This window comes from Salmo salar, chromosome 10 (genome assembly GCF_965601325.2).
Source record: "Salmo salar chromosome 10, fSalSal1, whole genome shotgun sequence".
Taxonomy (NCBI): domain Eukaryota; kingdom Metazoa; phylum Chordata; class Actinopteri; order Salmoniformes; family Salmonidae; genus Salmo; species Salmo salar.
The window spans coordinates 92,155,814-92,174,367 of record NC_138300.1 but is presented as its reverse complement, the minus strand read 5'-3'; the positions used below and the strand labels follow the sequence as shown (position 1 = coordinate 92,174,367).

Genomic DNA, 18,554 nt, shown 5'->3' with positions numbered 1-18,554 from the left:
GCATTTGAATAAAGGCAATTTTTTTATCAAGGACACATGGCAAACAAATGTCAAAAATGAGCAAGTACAAAGGAAAAACTATGCGTTTAAAGGAGCTCAGCTGAGGCCGAAATGCAGCGGACAGGGAGACGGTTTGTGCAGCCATGTAGAAATAAAGGGTTTAAAGCCTGACAGAGAGGTAGGGGTGTTCGTTTCATTTGGAAGCTGTTATTTTCATATTTACCACTGTAAAACATATTTTCCACTGCATATTAAACAAATAGGAGAATGGTTAAATTAGCATTATTTGGAAACCCCACCAAGTTTGACTTTTGTTGCATTTAGGGGAGCAAATGTCTCATTCATTCATTAACCCCCCCCCCCCCCATTGATGGGGCTGAAGTGGAGCAGGTAGAGAGCTTCAAGTTCCTTGGTGTCCACATCACCAACAAACTAACATGGTCCAAGCACACCAAGACAGTTGTGAAGAGGGTACGACAAAACCTATTCTACCTCAGGAGACTGAAAAGATTTAGCATGGGTCCTCAGATCCTAAAAAAGTTCTACATCTCCACCATGGAGAGCATCCTGACCGGTTGCGTCACCGCCTGGTATGGCAACTGCTATATACTAGGCGGTGTCAGAGGAAGGCCTAAAAAATTGTCAAAGACTCCAGTCACCCAAGTCATAGACTGTTCTCTCTGCTACAGCACGGCAAGCGATACCGGAGTGCCAAGTCTAGGACCAAAAGGCTCCTTAACAGCTTCTACCCCCAAGCCATAAGACTAATCAAATGGCTACCCGGAGTATTACATTGACCCCCCCACTTTGTTTTTACACTGCTGCTACTCGCTGTCTGTTTATTATCTATGCATAGTCACTTTACAAATGACCTCGACTAACCTGTACTCCCGCACATTGACTCTGTATCAGAACCCCTGTATATAGCCTCGTTATTTTTATGTCATTTTATTGTTACTTTTTGATTCTTATTTTTTTTTTTTACTTTGGTTTATTTAGTAAATATTTTCTTAACTCTATTTCTTGAACTTCATTGTTGGTTAAGAGCTTGTAAGTAAGCATTTCACAGTAAGCTCTACACCTGTTGTATTCAGTGCATGTGACAAATAAAATGTGATTTGATTTTGCTTTGATTTGATTTGATTCACAGTTGTAGGAAAATCATATACATTTACCTTAGTACCACTGCCACACACAACCCATGTCACTCCAAGCAAAAAAATCCTTAAAAGGTTTTATTGAGAAATCCATTTCCAATGGATTTCCAATTACCAGTGTACCAGTACGATGAGCCAGTAAAGTGACAAAGTGTACAGTAAATGCAAATGTTTTTTAACTGAGTACTGGCGGTATTTAATTCCTCCCTTAGGTCTTCAATCACTCACCCATCCATCCGCCTGACAAACACAATTTTCACTGACTCAACGTGACTACCATTAAGTTGAAAGCTGAAAGGTTTTGCATTGGAGCGAGGACAGTAATCAGACTCAGACAGGACAACCAGCTATACAAAGGATAATTTATGTTATGATGACACCAGAATGCAACCCAATAAATATCTTTATGATACCAAATTACATTTTTTACATGTTATCTCAACAAACCTAACCTCACAAAGACAGCAATGACATATTTTATTATTTTGTGTCTATTACAATGCTCTTTATATGATGAATGGTTAAATATAGACGGTGAATATTAATTTGATGACATATGGTAGCCTAATAGTGTCAGGTGGTCCCTTGAACCTGGTTATCAGTTAGTTCTATAACAATAGTCAATCACAATTCAATGATGACCAGACAATGGTAATAGATAGTAGCCAAATATAGCAGCCTACAGCCTAAGCCTCCAAGAGCAGCTATAGGCTACCCTACTGTAGAAAGCCATAAGGCGTGCTGTACCTTTAAGGTTTAAATCTTTTCCGTATTGCTCGTATCTCAATCCCTTGTAGTTTCAAGCACAAGCTTTGAAAGTTTGACTGGGGGAATTGCGGTGAGAATGAAAACAGTGCCGCTGCTATTGGGAAAAAAGGAGAGAGAAAAAACGTTAAAAAAGGACTTGAACCTGGGATTTGTTCGAAGACAAATTGGCTTCGTTTAAAATGAACATTGAAGAATATTGGTGGACATAATTGAGTTTAATTGCGTACAATCTATCAATGTCAGCGATTAAAAGGATAATATATGCAATCGATTTGGATTTTTTAGTGTAGCTTCGATTAGTTCTTCAACCTTCTCAGTCATGCAGTTAGAATTACGAACATTGATGTTTGGAATTGTAACAGTGCTGGTATTATTTCTGATCATTGCTGATATTGCTGAAGTCGAGAAAGAAATTGCGTAAGTATAGCGGTGGATTCTGATTCGAGTTGTTCATGCATTTTGTTGCACGTGTTATCTAGATGTTAAAATGCATTATTAAGATAAATATAATTATCTTATGTTCATATAGAATTGTTAGATTCAGCGTTATCTTCACTCATTCAGTTTAGAACTTTAGAAGATGTTGAGCGCTCCTGTTACATTTCTTCAGTAGGATGCATGTAGGCTGAATGCGTTTTTGTGCATTTCAAGGTTATAAACCCCTGTGCATGTATTGATACGTTCTACTCCTATTCCTTTACTGTACATCTTTAAAAAAAAATGCAATCTAGAACCTAAAAAGATTATTCGGCTGTCCCCATAGGATTGAAGAGCCCTTTTTGGTTCCAGGTAGAACCTTTTGGTTCCAGGTAGAACTCTTGTGTTCTATGTAGAACCCTTTCAACAGAGGGTTCTACCTGGAACTAAAAAGGGTTCTCCAATGCGGACAGCTGAAGAACCCATTTGGAACCCTTTTTTCAAAGAGTGTAGTCTTGGATTTTTAATCGAACCATTCACTTTAGCTGTTCCTTTGTTTGTGATATCCCAGTGTAATAATGCAATTGATGACAGCTGTTCAACAGACGCTCAATACCTGTATCTCCAAAGAGCAATTTGTGTGAAGTGTAGCCTCCATGCATTATACAGTAGGGTATAGTATCTTTAAGGACTACCTTCAGATCCTAGGTGTGTGTGTGTGTGTGTGTGTGTGTGTGAGTGAGTGAGTGAGTGAGTGAGTGAGTGAGTGAGTGAGTGAGTATACATGTACTCTTGGCACTTTACTTATGGGGTGCATGGATTAACTAATTGCTACAAAACCAGGGGAGTTTTTTGGGGGGGAGACAATGTGCTGGTAATCAGATAGTTTCAGGTGTAACTTTACACTGTTAGCTCTCTTCAGTGAAGAATACTGTACTCTCTAACAGCTGTGTCAACTGGATTTTGCTCTAATTCTATTGCATTTTCATAATAAAAACAGTCTGTATAGTCACTGTTTTAGAAGAGATACTAACACAACAGAACAGACCACTGTATCAAAAGGAACCAGTCCAATAATTGGAAGCCCATTTTTCTTTCCACATCAAACCTTGAATCAATAGTATCATCAGGCTGAGCTGAGACACCCCAGGGCTTCGTGACAAATGGTATGCGCTTGGTGGTTTTGTTCCACACTTCAGTGTATCCTGTTTGCACTCCAGCTCCAGTCATGTCATGGTAGAGGGCTGTTTGGTGGGTGGCTGTGCAGATAGGAGATTACTGTTTGATTTGTTACTGAGAGAGCAACAGACTGGTGACAGAAGAAACAGTTTGCCTTTCTCCAGACATAATTGAGCCCTGCAGCAGAAATCCTCTGTTACACAAATACAACTCTTGAAGCTTGGAAGATACATGTGCTGCAAACAGTTCTGTCTTGGAGACTTCTGGGGCTGGAGAGAATGATAGCACAAATGTCAAGATTCTTAAGGCTGTAAATGTTAAGCAGCTGGAACAGTTGGTATGTAGTACTTTGTCTTACGGTTCAGAAATGACCAGGTATTTATTAACAAAATGATGGTGGTAATTACACAGTAATAATCATGTTTATATGGTAATTACATGCTAAGAACCAATGAGTTACAAATGTTTTATGAAGGAGCTTGCCTATATTAGTACATATCTCCGTTCCAAGAACAATAGAATAGTTGTGTTGCTCCCCAGATAGCACAGCCAGGCCTGTCACATTCATTTCAGCAGACTGAATGCTCCTGGCTCCTTGTCTGCTGCCTGGTATATTAGTGATTCTCCTTGCCTCTGTAATAACTGACAGAAGATGCAATTGCACATACCTAATTGGGATTTTCACTCTCCATTTGCACCTTCCAAATAGTGGAGCAATAGTGTTATGGTACTTGCTCTAATTGATTTTCTGGAGCTTTATAGTTTTACACACCCCGTGAGAGTTGGGTTTTTGAAGCAGATATGTGATGAGATTTTATCATCTTTTCTTTATTATGTTGAGATTGTGGTCATAAAAGGCAATGATGATGTATCTAATGTTGTATATCTTGAACAGTAGTCCATGCTACTCATAAAGTACAGATTATATACCATTCAGGTTGATCTTTGCAGGATGTGTAGAGGATGTTGACCGACTACACGTTTTTATCCAGACTCGGTAACAGTCAGATTGGTAGATCAGTTGGCATGTCCTGTTTTTTTCCCTCAGGTACATAAGATACCTGAGACATTGAGATATCCCGCGCTACCAGGGATCATGTGACACATTGCTTTACATACCTCTTTAATGACAAGCATGGCCTTCAGCGCACATTTTCCAGTATTATATCAATGTAATGGCTGTTCTGTTTCACCATCTGACTGCGTTTTGATGCATGCTCTTGTCCTTCATGTTCACGTCAGCGTGATGAGCCTTTAGGCTCATCTAAATACACATTAAGAGCATAGCCATATACCATATTCTGACAGCTTGAGTTATATGCCTGGAATTTGATTAAACCAGCTCTTGCCCCTCACACTTCATGTTCTGCACGATTCCATTTTTTTTTTTAACAATACAATACAAAACATACACATATAAACAATATTGTGAATTATGCTGTTGGTGGCTATAATTACTTTTTTCTTGGTCTAGGAATTTTGGAGGTTCCAGACAATTGTGCTTGCACAGCCTCATTCCCAAGCCAAACAGGTTTGTCAGGCTGGTCTGCCCCTTCCTCCATTGCCTTATGGTTTTGTAATACTCATCAATTCTGTTATTCAAGCTTTTTATTTTCTACCCTTCAGAGCTCATATGCTTGCAGACATGTAAAATAATTAACAGATTTAATACACATGAACATATCAGCAATCTCATTACCCTATGATTGGGTTTTGCCCTAAGGCAAGAGAATGAACCTGAATAAAAAACATTAAATTGCTTGTTTCCATAGAAACATGTAAGACCTATGAGATTTGGGAAAGCTGCATGGATTACAGAATTGTGTGTATCTAATTTAAATAATTAATAAATCACATAATTGATGTACAATCTCTGATGTGTACTGAACAAAAATATGAATGCAACATGCAACAATTTCAACGATTTTACTGAGTTACAGTTCATATCAGTCAATTAAAATAAATTCATTAGGCCCTAATCTATATATTTCACATGGCTGGGAATACAGATATGCATCTGTTGGTCATAGATACACTACATGAACAAAAGTAAGTGAACACCTGCTCGTCGAACATCTCATTCCAAATTCATGGGCATTAATATGGAGTTGGTCTCCCCTTTGCTGCTGCTGGGAAGGCTTTCCACTAGGGACTTGCTTCCATTCAGCCACAAGAGCGTTAGTGAAACCATTTCTGTATGGACCTCGCTTTGTGCACGGGGGCATTGACATGCTGAAACAGGAAAGGGCCTTCCCCAAACTGTTGCCACAAAGTTGGAAGCACAGAATCGTCTATAATGTCATTGTATGCTGTAGCGTTAAGATTTCCCTTCACTGGAACTAAGGGGCTTAGCCCGAACTATGAAAACAGCCCCCGACCATTATTCCGACGCTGGGCATTGGGCATGGTGATCTTAGGCTTGTGTGCGGGAACCCATTTCATGAAGCTCCCGACAAGCAGTACATGTGATGACGTTGCTTCCAGAGGCAGTTTGGAACTCGGTAGTGAGTGTTGCAGATGCTATGCTCTTCATCACTCGGCTCTCCCGTTATGTGAGCTTGTGTGGACTACCACTTCGTTGCTGAGCCGTTGTTGCTCCTAGATGTTTCCATTTCACAATAACAGCACTTACAGTTAACCGGAGCAGCTCTAGAAGAGCAGAAATTTGACAAACTGACTTGTTGGAAAGGTGGCATCTTTATGACGGTGCTACGTTGAAAGTCACTGAGCTCTTCAGTAAGCCCATTCTACTGCCAATGTTTGTCTATGAAGATTGCATGGCTGTGTGCACCATTTTATACACCTGTCAGCAACTGGTGTGGCTGAAATAGCCAAATCTACTAATTTAAAGAGGTGTCCACATACTTTTGTATATATAGTGTACCTTAAAAGAAGGTAGGGGCATGGATAAGAAAACCAGGCAGTATATTGTATGAGTTACCACCATTTACCTCATGCAGCACGACACATCTCCTTTGCATAGAGTTGATCAGGCTGTTGATTGTGGCCTGTGGAATGTTGTCCCACTCCTCTTCAATGGCTGTACGAGGTTGCAGATATTGGCAGGAACTGGGACACGCTGTTGTACACGTCGATCCAGATAATCCCAAACATGCTCAATGGGTGACATGTCTGGTGAGTATGCAGGCCATGGAAGAACTGAGACATTTTCAGCTTGTGTACAGATCCTTTCGACATGGGGCCGTGCATTATTAGGTGATGGTGGCACGACAATGGGCCTCAGGATCTTATCACAGTATCTCTGTGCATTCAAATTGCTATTGATAAAATGCAATTGTGTTGCTTGTCCGTAGCTTATGCCTGTCCATACCATAACCCCACCGCCACCATGGGGCACTCTGTTCACAACGTTGACATCAGCAAACCACTCACCCACACGACGCCATACACGTGGTATGTGGTTGTGAGGCCGGTTAGGCATACTGCCAAATTATATAAAAGGAAGTTGGAGGCGGCTTATGGTAACAAATGAACATTAAATTCTCTGGCAACAGCTCTGATGGATGTTCCTGCAGTCAGCATGCCAATTGCATGCTCCCTCAAAACTAGAGACATCTGTGGCATTGTATTGTGTGACAAAACTGCACATTTTAGAGTTGCTTTTATTGTCCCCAGCACAAGGTGCACCTGTGTAATGATCATGCTCTTTAATCAGCTTCTTGATATGCCACACCTGTCAGGTGGATGGATTATTTTGGCAAAGGAGAAATGCTTGCTAACAGAGAGACATTTTTGTGCCTATGGAACATTTCTGGGATTATTTCAGCTCATGAAACATGGGACCATCACTTTACATGTTGTGTTTATATTTTTGTCCAGTTTAAAAATGATATAAACATAGAAATTCCCTGGGCTTTGAAAATAAGTCTCATTAAGGATGTCATGAAATGGACTATAGGGATTTCATTACACGTTTGATGGCTTTACACACAGGACATGGTTGTTCATTCACACTGCTTTTTTAAGTGATGACATTAATTCTTATATCGCATGTATCAAAGTCATGTTGCCCTTAATTTAGGATTAATGCCTCTCTGTCCTGTTGTAGAAATGTAGCAGTGAAGGCCAATCCTAAACCTTTAGTCAGTGAAGGGGAGGACAAGAGCCCTGCTTCTACTTCATACTCGAATAATACCACCAAGCTCTCTACTGATAACTGGACGTTCAACAGGACCCTCTCCAATCTCATCAGGTAGGCCTACCTCTGCATTGGTCTCCATCAGATCTCACACTCCTCTAAGCCTCATGGATAACTTATTTTCTTTCTATAGGAAGAACATCCTGAGGTTTTTCGACCCAGAGAGGGACATCTCTATTCTGAAGGGCACATTGAAACCTGGAGATGTCATCCACTACATCTTTGATCGTCAGAGCACTACCAATATCTCAGAAAACCTATACCAGTTGCTGCCCACTGTATCCCCCATGAAGAACCAGTACCACAGGCGCTGTGGCATCATAGGGAACTCTGGGATCCTACTCAACAGCAGCTGTGGGCCAGAGATAGACTCCTATGACTTTGTTATCAGGTAAGGTGTGCTCTCGTTCTCTGTGGTCGACGTGAGTAAGTCATTTAAGCATGTTAACTCTCGCAGGGCTGCTGGCCCAGACAGTATCCCTAGCCGCGTCCTCAGAGCATGTACAGACCAGCTGGCTGGAGTGTTTACTCTCCATATCCCAATCTGTTGTCCCCACTTGATTCAAGATGTTCACAATTGTTCCTGTACCCAAGAAAGTGAAAGGAACTGATCTGATGAAGTGCTTTGAGAGGCTAGTTAAGAACCATATCACCTCCACCTTATCAGACACCCTAGACCCACTACAATTTCCATATTGGCCCAACAGATCACCATTGCACTGCACACTGCCCTATCCCATCTAGACAAGAGGAATACCTACATTATATACTATGAGTGTACAAAACAAAACCTTTTGCCCTCAGAACAGCCTTGATTAGTCGGGGCATGGACTACACAAGGTGTTGAAAGCGTTCCACAGGAAGGCTGGCCCATGTTGACTCCAATGTTTCCCACAGTTGTGTCAAGTTGGCTGGATGTCCTTTGGGTGGTGGACCATTCTTGATACACACAGGAAACTGTTGAGCATGAAACCCCCAGCAGAATTGCAGTTCTTGACACGCTCAGACTGGCACGCCTGGCACCTACTACCATACCCCGTTCAAAGGCACTTACATCTTTTGTCTTGCCCATTCACCCTCTGAATGGCACACAAACACAATCCATGTATTAATTGTCTTAAGGCTTAACAATTATTTTTTAACCTGTTTCCTCCACTTCATCTACACTGAAGTGGATTTAACAGTTGACATCAATAAGGGATCATAGTTTTCACCTGGATTCACCTGGTCAGTCTATGTCATGGAAAGAGCAGGTGTTCCTAATGTTTTGTACACTCTCAGTACTGTTTTCTACTAATGGCTCAACCTATATAATGATTTTTTTTATTTTCCTGGATTATGTGTGTATTGTTTTTTTACTGCACTGTTGGAACTAGCAACACAAGCATTTCGCTGGACCTGCGATAACATCTGCAAATCTGTGTACACGACCAAAATAAACTTTTATTTTATTTGGTTCTTATCAGGGGCGCAACTTTGATTTTAGAAGTGGGGGGAGCATATTATTATTTATTTTTTCCAGTCGGATAAACACTCCAAACAGCCTACCCGACCACTCGGAGGCGTCCGCATGGTCCCAAAGCACACTATTGCCTCGTGTTGTATCACATTCCAATGATAAAACTGTGGGGGACAAAAATTCCATTTAAAAATGTGAGGGGGACATATCCCCCCTACATCCCCAGTGAAAGTTGCACCCCTGGTTCTTATAACAACTATTGCATGAAATGAATTGATGCAGGTGAGTTTCAATATAGTGTTGTTATTTCCATTTAATCAAATTATCTTCTTGTACACAGGAAATTCTCCAGTGTTAAATTCAACACTAGTCCAGTGTCTATACCGATCCTCACTTTTCAGGGTTAAATTAACACACTGCTTAGTGTAAAGCCTTATTTGCATATTTCCCACAGAGCCTTGCCTTCCAAGTGAATTGTAGAGTTACCACCCATGACTGTATTTGTTAGTAACAGACAGGGGTGCAACTTTGGTTTTAGAAGTAGGGGGGACAAATATATATATATTTTTTTTATCCAGTCGGATAAACACTCCAAACAGCCTACCTGATCTCATGGAGGTGTCCGCATGATCCTACACAGCATTGCATCGTTTTGTTTCACATTCCAATTATAAAACTGGGGGGGACAAAAATCTAATTTCAGAATTTGGGTGGGATATGTCCCCCCATCCCCAGTGAAAGTTGCACCCCTGGTGACAGAGACATGGTTGTTGCATTCTTACATTTTTGGTCCTGTGGCCTACTAAGTGAATATGGTATCATTCAATTAAATTATTTAACACAATACAACACATATTTCATAAGGCCTTATTTTGAGGGCATAGTTTTATCCTAATACAGTGGTCTGAAAATCATGGTTTACAGGCAACACCAGGCCTGCAAGTAACATTATGCTGGCTTGCAAAGTGATGTGTAATTCCTATTGGAATTCAGCCAGAGTGGGGATATCCAACATTTTTAATTTATATTCACCCGCAACCTGCATTCAGAATGACTGCAGGAGGAATAAAATATGAGACTACCTAAAGCATCTAAACTGGAACAACCATTTCAGTAATGGGTGCAACAAGTCCCAGTAACTGATTGGTTTTGTTTAGAAAAATGTATGTTATTTATATTCGAGGGGCATAATATTAATTAATCAATCAATGTACATGTAAAAACATGGAAGCATTTGAAACAAACAATTCTAAAAATCTACCTGCAATAGAACATTCTGGTAAATATGATAATTTTGGGCGTGATTTTGGTTTAAGATTGGTTATTAACATCAACACTGGGATTCTTTTACATGAATGAGTGTTAACGTAATTTAACACCTGAATCAACACTAGAAATGTTACACTGAGAAATCAAGACTAGGTAACACGGGCCAATTTGCTGTGTATAAAAGTGAATTATGAGTTAGTTTATCATTGGATTTGCAGGGGAATATTCAGGATAGTAATGAGGCTCTATCTATTAAAGCACTATACATCTTTATACTCATAACTTTTATGTAAGCACAGTCCCTTAGATTTCACAAATACTTTACCTTGAGGATTCAATGCCACTGCTCTATAAAATATTCTCCACGCCTTTGAAATGCCTGCTACTTTTAGAAATGAGCAGCAGTACTTACAGCAATTAAATACCTGCTGGGTAAATGTGACATTTTCAAAAACTACTGCTATCCACCCGAAATGTAATGAGGTGCTTTAGAGAAGCACTGCCGTTTGTTCCTAGGACTGCTACACTCATTTACCAGGGGAGAATGTCTGTCTGAAACCATCCGTCAGTACTGTTCTGTGCTAGTGTGTCAGCAAACGGCTTTCTGTGAGTGGGTTATTTATTGCTATATAACTGCTTTGTCTGTCAGTATAGCAACAGAGAAAGTACAGCTATGCATAGCAATTGTACAACTACAGATGTTATAGGCAACCTTGGATTTCTTCCCCCTAACTGTGTCCACACTACAGCAAGGCATTGTGACAGTGGCGGTTGGTGCCATTTGAGATGAGGGAGGATGATTTGTCTTTTTTATGAGCATGGCTTTATTTCTGTTACAGCATATTGGATTCAAATGCCATTCACCCAGCTCAATGTAACATCGATAGGTTTAGGCTACTACGCGATAGACCAATTTTCCCTATACCCATCATGAGGTTGCTACAACCTAACCTATGAATAAAAGTTTACAATGTAGGTGCACAGGTCGAGAGATTTTTGACTAATCAAGGTGACAGACTTTGACACATTCAATACGCCTTGCACACTCTTGCCTGCATCTAGCTGATCTAGGGTGTAATCATTAGTCCAACAATTACAAATTAGAGTTTCTATTGGACAAATTCAGGTATGTTTAATCCCGATTCCGTTTTGCTTCCATTTAAAAAGCGTTTTTCAACAGAATCGGCAGAATGAATACACCACTGATCACACGCAAACACAGTTCACTTTCATAACAGCCACATAAAAACAGCATGATCACTGCTCGCTGTATATATAATTCCTTCTCGCAACTATCTACGCACTCTCCTCCTGTCATCTTTTCCCTTCGCTTGTGGACTTCAGTGCACAACACAGCAGCTTTCTGTGACCTGGCAAAAAAAAATCCACTGCATTGTGATTATGGGTAATAAGAAGGTAGAGCACATAAATCAGGGGTTTCAAACTCATTCCATGGAGGGCCTAGTGTCTGCTGGTTTTTGGCTTTTCATTTCAATTAAGACCTAGACAACCAGGTGAGGGGAGTTCCTTACTAATTAGTGACCTTAATTAATCAATCAAGTACAGGGGAGGAGTGAAAACCCACAGACACTCGGCCCAGTTGTGGAATGAGTTTGACACATGACATAAATTAATGATGAAGAGAGGCATCTGAACTAATGGGAATTGGGAAATATGCGAAACCATATCAATATTTCACAGATTTTTTGGAAGGGGAATCATAGTATATCTCGTTTTTTTGATTCCTGTACAATAATTGCAAAACTGTAGCAAGGCAGTGGATTTCTGCTGATACATTTGTACTGCTGTAATGAGATTGGGATATTTGAAGTCCCTCATTACTTTGGGAAGGTGTTTTTCCCCATTCTCCTTGTGTAACTTGATCTACCGTCTGGATATGCAGAGCCATACTGTATGCCTCTGGTGGAAGAGTAAATCCCCAACCTCCCTGCTGCTGGAGTGTCAGATCAACAGGGAAACGGAAAGACAGGTCAGGATGGGTTTGCAGAGAAAGACATGGCTTAGCAGGGGCCGTTAGCTGGGAGGGAGTGATGAGGGATTTGCTGAGGTATTCAGGTAGGGAGATAATGCCTCTGCTCACAGCAGTGCTCAGTTAAACCCGACTCTGGCTCTCACACAGCCCCACATTATTTATTTTTATAGATACAGGACATTTTATTTCCCCTTAGGTCATTATCTCTCGGTGCATTGGTATAGTATTGTAATTACTTTTACTGAGGTCAGTCAAGTAACCTTCTTTGGACACGATACCAACACACAGCAGGATGACACATGGAATACATTCATTAGGGTTTTCAGTTGCAGTTCACCCTTGAGCTAGCTGTGTTTGGTGTAGGGTTGTTCTTAGCTGACTGATTATGTGTTTAATGCATGTTAAACAATGTCAGAGCTACCTAAATTAGTGTATGTGGAGTTTACAAATCTTCATGGAGTTTGAGGACAGTAGGATTGGGCTAATTTATGAGTTCTGTGGTTTGACCTTAATATTTGTGAAAGACTAATCAAATGGACTAAGTGATTGCAGAGTAATTTAGATAAATGTATCTTTGCAGATGTAACCTGGCGCCAGTGGAGGAGTATGCTGGGGACGTGGGCCGGCGCACCAACCTTGTGACCATGAACCCATCTGTGGTGCAGCGGGCCTTCCAGGACCTGGCCAGTGAGGAGTGGAGGGAGCGCTTCCTGCAGCGGCTCCGGGGCCTCAGCGGCAGCGTACTGTGGATCCCAGCCTTCATGGCCAAGGGAGGAGAGGAGAGGGTGGAGTGGGCCATCCGTCTCATCCTGCTGCACACGGTTGATGTGCACACCGCCTTCCCCTCACTGCGCCTTCTCCATGCTGTCAGAGGGTAAGACAAGGAGGGAACGCGTGTACTCTTTGTGACACTGAAGCTCGTAGTCTGTACACCTGTGAGCTCCACAATCCAGGGTCTGGCAGCCACTAATTAAGCAGCAGTTCACAGGTCCCCTGCAATTATTAGAGCTACTCAACAGGCCATTGGTGACCAACTTACTGCTGCTGGCCTCTCTGCCTGCTGTTGAGTTTGCAGGAGGACAGCTAGCCAGCAGAAGTGTTATTTTTTTTGTAGTGTATTTTGACAAAAAGCCTTGAATCTTTTCTGAAAGGGCAATAAATGTTTTGAAATGCAGGGAAAACGCTGTTAGAAATGCAGTACGTGTCTATGACCTTTTAGCTACAGTCGTGCTTGATAAATGCCAAACTGAAAACTTTCCCCTGGGTTTCTGCTTCTCTGAGTACTCGATAGATCCACCATTGACCTCCTGCGAGTCCTAGTCCACTGCTAGGTCACTAGGCTCCTCTTAGAGTATCTCGAGGTCCAGGTAGGCCATGCTGGGCTGGGGGCCTGTGAGTGAGAGGACCAGATGGGGCTTGCATTGTTGACTGCAGGCCCGAGACCTGTCTCTCTTATTACAATTTTTTTCCTCTTCTTGAGTCCACTGGCGCCTCAGCATACATCCACCCAAAGAGCTGAGTGAAAGACACCACATAGGGAGAGAAAGGGTGCTTATTGTAGGGGCTTATCAAGGGTGAGTGGACTGCCATTGTAGTGCTAAGAATGCAGAGGGTTCAGTGCTTTCTAATGGATATTGGCTTCAATGCACTCATCCTCTACCAGACTTTGCTTCAGATAATCTTCAACACGATTGTATTCTTGCTATGTGTTCTTGCTATGTGTTATCTGTCATAGGACCTTGGCGTGTGTGCAAGTGTCCACTAGTTTTATAGGTTCTGTAGATTGATTTTCCAGATACAATGGGAAATATTGGACACTGAGAAATAGCTCTATCCTAAAACAAGATTCCAAATATTTCTTCTTAGGTATTTTTTTCAGATGTCAGGTAACTCTTGAGTGCCTTAAAATACCTTTAGCTTGGTTATATAACTATCTTGCTCCATTCTTCAGGTATTGGCTGACCAACAACGTCCAGATAAAGAGACCAACCACTGGTCTACTGATGTACACCATGGCCACTCGCTTCTGTGAGGAGATCCACCTGTACGGTTTCTGGCCTTTCCCTCAGGATTCACAGGGGAAATCAGTGAAGTACCATTACTATGACACTCTGACCTACGAGTACACGTCCCATGCCAGTCCACACACTATGCCACTGGAGTTCAGGACCCTGAGTTCACTCCACAGACAGGGGGCACTGCGTCTCCACACTGGCTCTTGTGATGTAGGAACATAATCTAAAAACACAGCATGGAATGTACTGTATGTCTCTATCAAAATGACCCTTACGCTTTTGGGAAAATACCTCCTGCTCAGTTGATGTCTGTCAGACACGGACATCTCAGAGGAAATACTTCCTGTATTAAACTGTAGGACATTTTTATGTAGCTGTGAATTTAGTTGAACGACAGTATGCAGGATACTGCATGTCTTATTTGGGCTCACATTGTTGTCCTACAAGAGACATGAGCACTGAAAAGTTTTTAACATTTCTACAGTAACCTGTGAAAATTTTACCTAAAACAGACACTTTTTAATTTGTTAAAAAATAACAAATTTAAGTTGGTATATGCTTTTTTCAACAAGAATACTTTTCCATTTACATGGAAGGTGTCATGTAAAATGTATATAATTACAACATTTATAAAAAAAACTTCCTCCAAGGGCTATGTAAATGTGAATTTAACTACTAAGTTATCAATAATGTTTGTCTTGATATTTTGGTAATTATTCCTTTGAATTATACGATAAATCTACTTCATCACTACTGTTGGAGACATCATATCAGACAGATCCAAGGCAGGAGCACCAGCCTGCAGAGCACTGGTTGAGCCACAAGATGGAAGCACTTCTTCATAAGGAAACTATGACTAGTAGTACATTTAGTTTTCCACATTTTGTTTATTAGTGAACATGGGTTCAGCTACATACTACTGTGTGATGTTTTGTTAGCTCTCACCTTAAATTGGCAATTGTATTATTTAAAGAGTAGCCTAATAGTGTAGGCCTAGTTTCTTATTTTTGGCTTAACTTCTTCCTCATCAGGGAAACTGGTTTGTGGTATTTGGAAATCGAGACCATGGGACTATAAGGTTATATCTGCACAAAGCATGGTTCTGAGATATTGAGAATTACATTTTTCACATCTCAGAAATGTTTTGTAGTGAATTATTTGCTTTCATAACCCATTAAGGTCCTCGCCATCAAGGTACCTAAAGTGCAGAGTATCCCAATTCTAAGACATTTGTCAATCTTTTTTTTTTTTTTTTTGAGGTGCACAGGATGTTAAAATGATTTCAATTTCAATAGAAAAGTACAGCTATTTAATGATTAAATAAAGAAAATACCCTTCATTATTTCTAATCACATTATCAAATATATTAATTCATGTTCATCACACATTTGTTAAAGAGATAGTATCCTATGGATAACTAGCAACATCTCACAGGTAAAGGACCACCTAAAGAGCAACTCTATGTGAATAACTCATTTTTTAACCAAAATGTCAGAATCTTGTAGTCCCCAGGTTATGAAATACAGTATTGCATTTCTTTCCTTGTTCTGTTTTGGGTATGAAGTATAACGAGTCTTTGAATGTAGTGTTAAGAAATAGCTGCATGCAGTAATCACTGAGGTTAAATCACCAATGTTGGAAAAGATAGAAAATAATAACCAAAAGAAAAAACTTGTTTCAGCAGCTTCACAGCTTATTAAATGGTCCTACAGATGATCTACAGAGCTCTTAAAGCCACGGGACTCAAGTCATCCAGGGCAGACATTGGCAATTATTAGTTTACCTACAGCTTAGTCTGAGGCAGTGCACTGTAGTAATGTTGAATAGAGGCACTCAACTGGAATGCAAAATGTTTAAGCGATAACAGTCAGACAGGGAACACACCCAGCTGTTCACACACTACTGTTTACACAGGAACAGCCAACAGCAAACTCCTGATCGTCAACGGTTCCCAGGGGGTTTGACAATTTTTTCTTAGGAATTTGCCTCTTAAGACCATTTCCAAGTATAGGTGTGTTAAAAGACCTTGGGTTGACGTTGGCTAATGCTTTGCAGATATTCAGAATGTTGTGCTTGTTTTGTTGTTTTACTATTTGTCTTAAACAAAAAATGTCCTCAGCAATCTACACACAATACCCCATAATGACAAAGCAAAAACAGGTCTTTAGAATTTTTTGCAAATATATTTAAAAAAAACAGAAATACCTTATTTACATAAGTATTCAGACCGTTTGCTATGAGACTCGAAATTGAGCTTAGATGCATCCTGTTTCCATTGATCATCCTTGAAATGTTTCAACAACTTGATTGAAGTCCACCTGTGGTAAATTCCATTGATTGGACATGATTTGGAAAGGCACACACCTGTCTGTATAAGATCCCACAGTTGACAGTGTATGTCAGAGCAAAAACCAAGCCATGAGGTCGAAGAAATTGTCCGTAGAGCTCCGAGACAGGATTGTGTAGAGGAACAGATCTGGGCAAGGGTACCAATACATTTCTGCAGCATGGAAGGTCCCCAAGAACACAGTGGCCTCCATCATTCTTAAATGGAATAAGTTTTGAACCACCAAGACTCTTCCGAGAGTTGGCCAAACTGAGCAATCAGGGGAGAAGGTCCTTGATCAGGGAGGTGACCAAGAATCCGATGGTCACTCTGACAGAGCTCTAGAGTTCCTCAGCAGAGATGGGAGAAACTTCCAGAAGGACAACCATCTCTGTAGCACTCCACCAATTAGGCCTTTATGGTAGAGTGGCCAGATGGAAGCCACTCCTCAGTAAAAGGCACATGACATCCCGCTTGGAGTTTGCCAAAAGTCACCTAAAGACTCAGACCATGAGAAACAACATTCTCTGGTATGATGAAACCAAGATTGAACTCTTTGGCCTGAATGCCTAGCGTCACATTTGGAGGAAACCTGGCACCATCCCTACAGTGAAGCATGGTGGTATCAAAAATCCTTGATGAAATCCTGCTCAGGACCTCAGACTGGGGCGAAGGTTCAACCTTCTAACAGGACAACGACCCTAAGCGTACAGCCAAGACAACGAAGGAGTGGCTTCTGGACAAGTCTCTGAATGTCCTTGAGTGGCCCAACCTGAGCCTGGACTTGAACCCGATCAAACATCTCTGGAGAGACCTGAAAATAGCTGTACAGCAATGCTCCCCATCCAACCTGACAGAGCTTGAGTGGATCTGCAGAGAAGAATGAGAGAAACTCCCCAAATTCAGATGTGCCAAGCTTGTAGCGTCATACCCAAGAAGACTCGAGGCTGTAATTGCTTCCAAAGATGCTTCGACAAAGTACTGAGTAAAGGGGCTGAATACTTATGTAAATGTGACATTTAACTTTTTATATATATACTGCTCAAAAAAATAAAGGGAACACTTAAACAACACAATGTAACTCCAAGTCAATCACACTTCTGTGAAATCAAACTGTCCACTTAGGAAGCAACACTGATTGACAATAAATTTCACATGCTGTTGTGCAAATGGAATAGACAACAGGTGGAAATTATAGGCAATTAGCAAGACACCCCCAATAAAGGAGTGGTTCTGCAGGTGGTAACCACAGACCACTTCTCAGTTCCTATGCTTCCTGGCTGATGTTTTGGTCACTTTTGAATGCTGGCGGTGCTTTCACTCTAGTGGTAGCATGAGACGGAGTCTACAACCCACACAAGTGGCTCAGGTAGTGCAGCTCATCCAGGATGGCACATCAATGCGAGCTGTGGCAAGAAGGTTTGCTGTGTCTGTCAGCTACCTCCGCCTTTGTGCAAGGAGGAGCAGGAGGAGCACTGCCAGAGCCCTGCAAAATGACCTCCAGCAGGCCACAAATGTGCATGTGTCTGCTCAAACGGTCAGAAACAGACTCCATGAGGGTGGTATGAGGGCCCGACGTCCACAGGTGGGGGTTGTGCTTACAGCCCAACACCATGCAGGACGTTTGGCATTTGCCAGGGAACACCAAGATTGGCAAATTCGCCACTGGTGCTCTTCACAGATGAAAGCAGGTTCACACTGAGCACATGTGACAGACGTGACAGTCTGGAGACGCCGTGGAGAACGTTCTGCTGCCTGCAACATCCTCCAGCATGACCGGTTTGGCGGTGGGTCAGTCATGGTGTGGGGTGG

General features: G+C 41.4%; 1 protein-coding gene across 2 annotated transcripts; it reads left to right on the top strand.

Annotated features, from left to right (window-relative positions):
* The first annotated feature begins 1,981 nt into the window (after positions 1-1,981).
* On the top strand, positions 1,982-15,760 carry LOC106561148 (alpha-2,8-sialyltransferase 8B). 2 transcript variants are annotated; one of them, XM_014124799.3, is made up of 6 exons: positions 3,325-3,858; positions 4,996-5,052; positions 7,591-7,734; positions 7,814-8,071; positions 12,982-13,275; positions 14,353-15,760. In XM_014124799.3, the coding sequence occupies exons 1-6, from the start codon at positions 3,836-3,838 to the stop codon at positions 14,636-14,638; spliced, it is 1,062 nt and encodes a 353-aa protein (XP_013980274.1). In that variant the 5' UTR covers positions 3,325-3,835; the 3' UTR covers positions 14,639-15,760. The 2 variants fall into 2 exon arrangements, with proteins under 2 accessions (XP_013980273.1, XP_013980274.1); XM_014124798.3 differs by lacking the exons at positions 3,325-3,858; positions 4,996-5,052 and adding an exon at positions 1,982-2,342.
* The last annotated feature ends 2,794 nt before the right edge of the window (positions 15,761-18,554 follow it).

Coding starts and splice junctions, on each gene's coding strand:
- LOC106561148 (XM_014124798.3), top strand. CDS start 2,245: ATGCAGTTAGAATTACGAACATTGATGTTTGGAATTGTAACAGTGCTG. Junction 7,735..7,813: donor ACCCTCTCCAATCTCATCAG/GTAGGCCTACCT, acceptor TTCTTTCTATAG/GAAGAACATCCTGAGGTTTT. Junction 13,276..14,352: donor CTTCTCCATGCTGTCAGAGG/GTAAGACAAGGA, acceptor TCCATTCTTCAG/GTATTGGCTGACCAACAACG.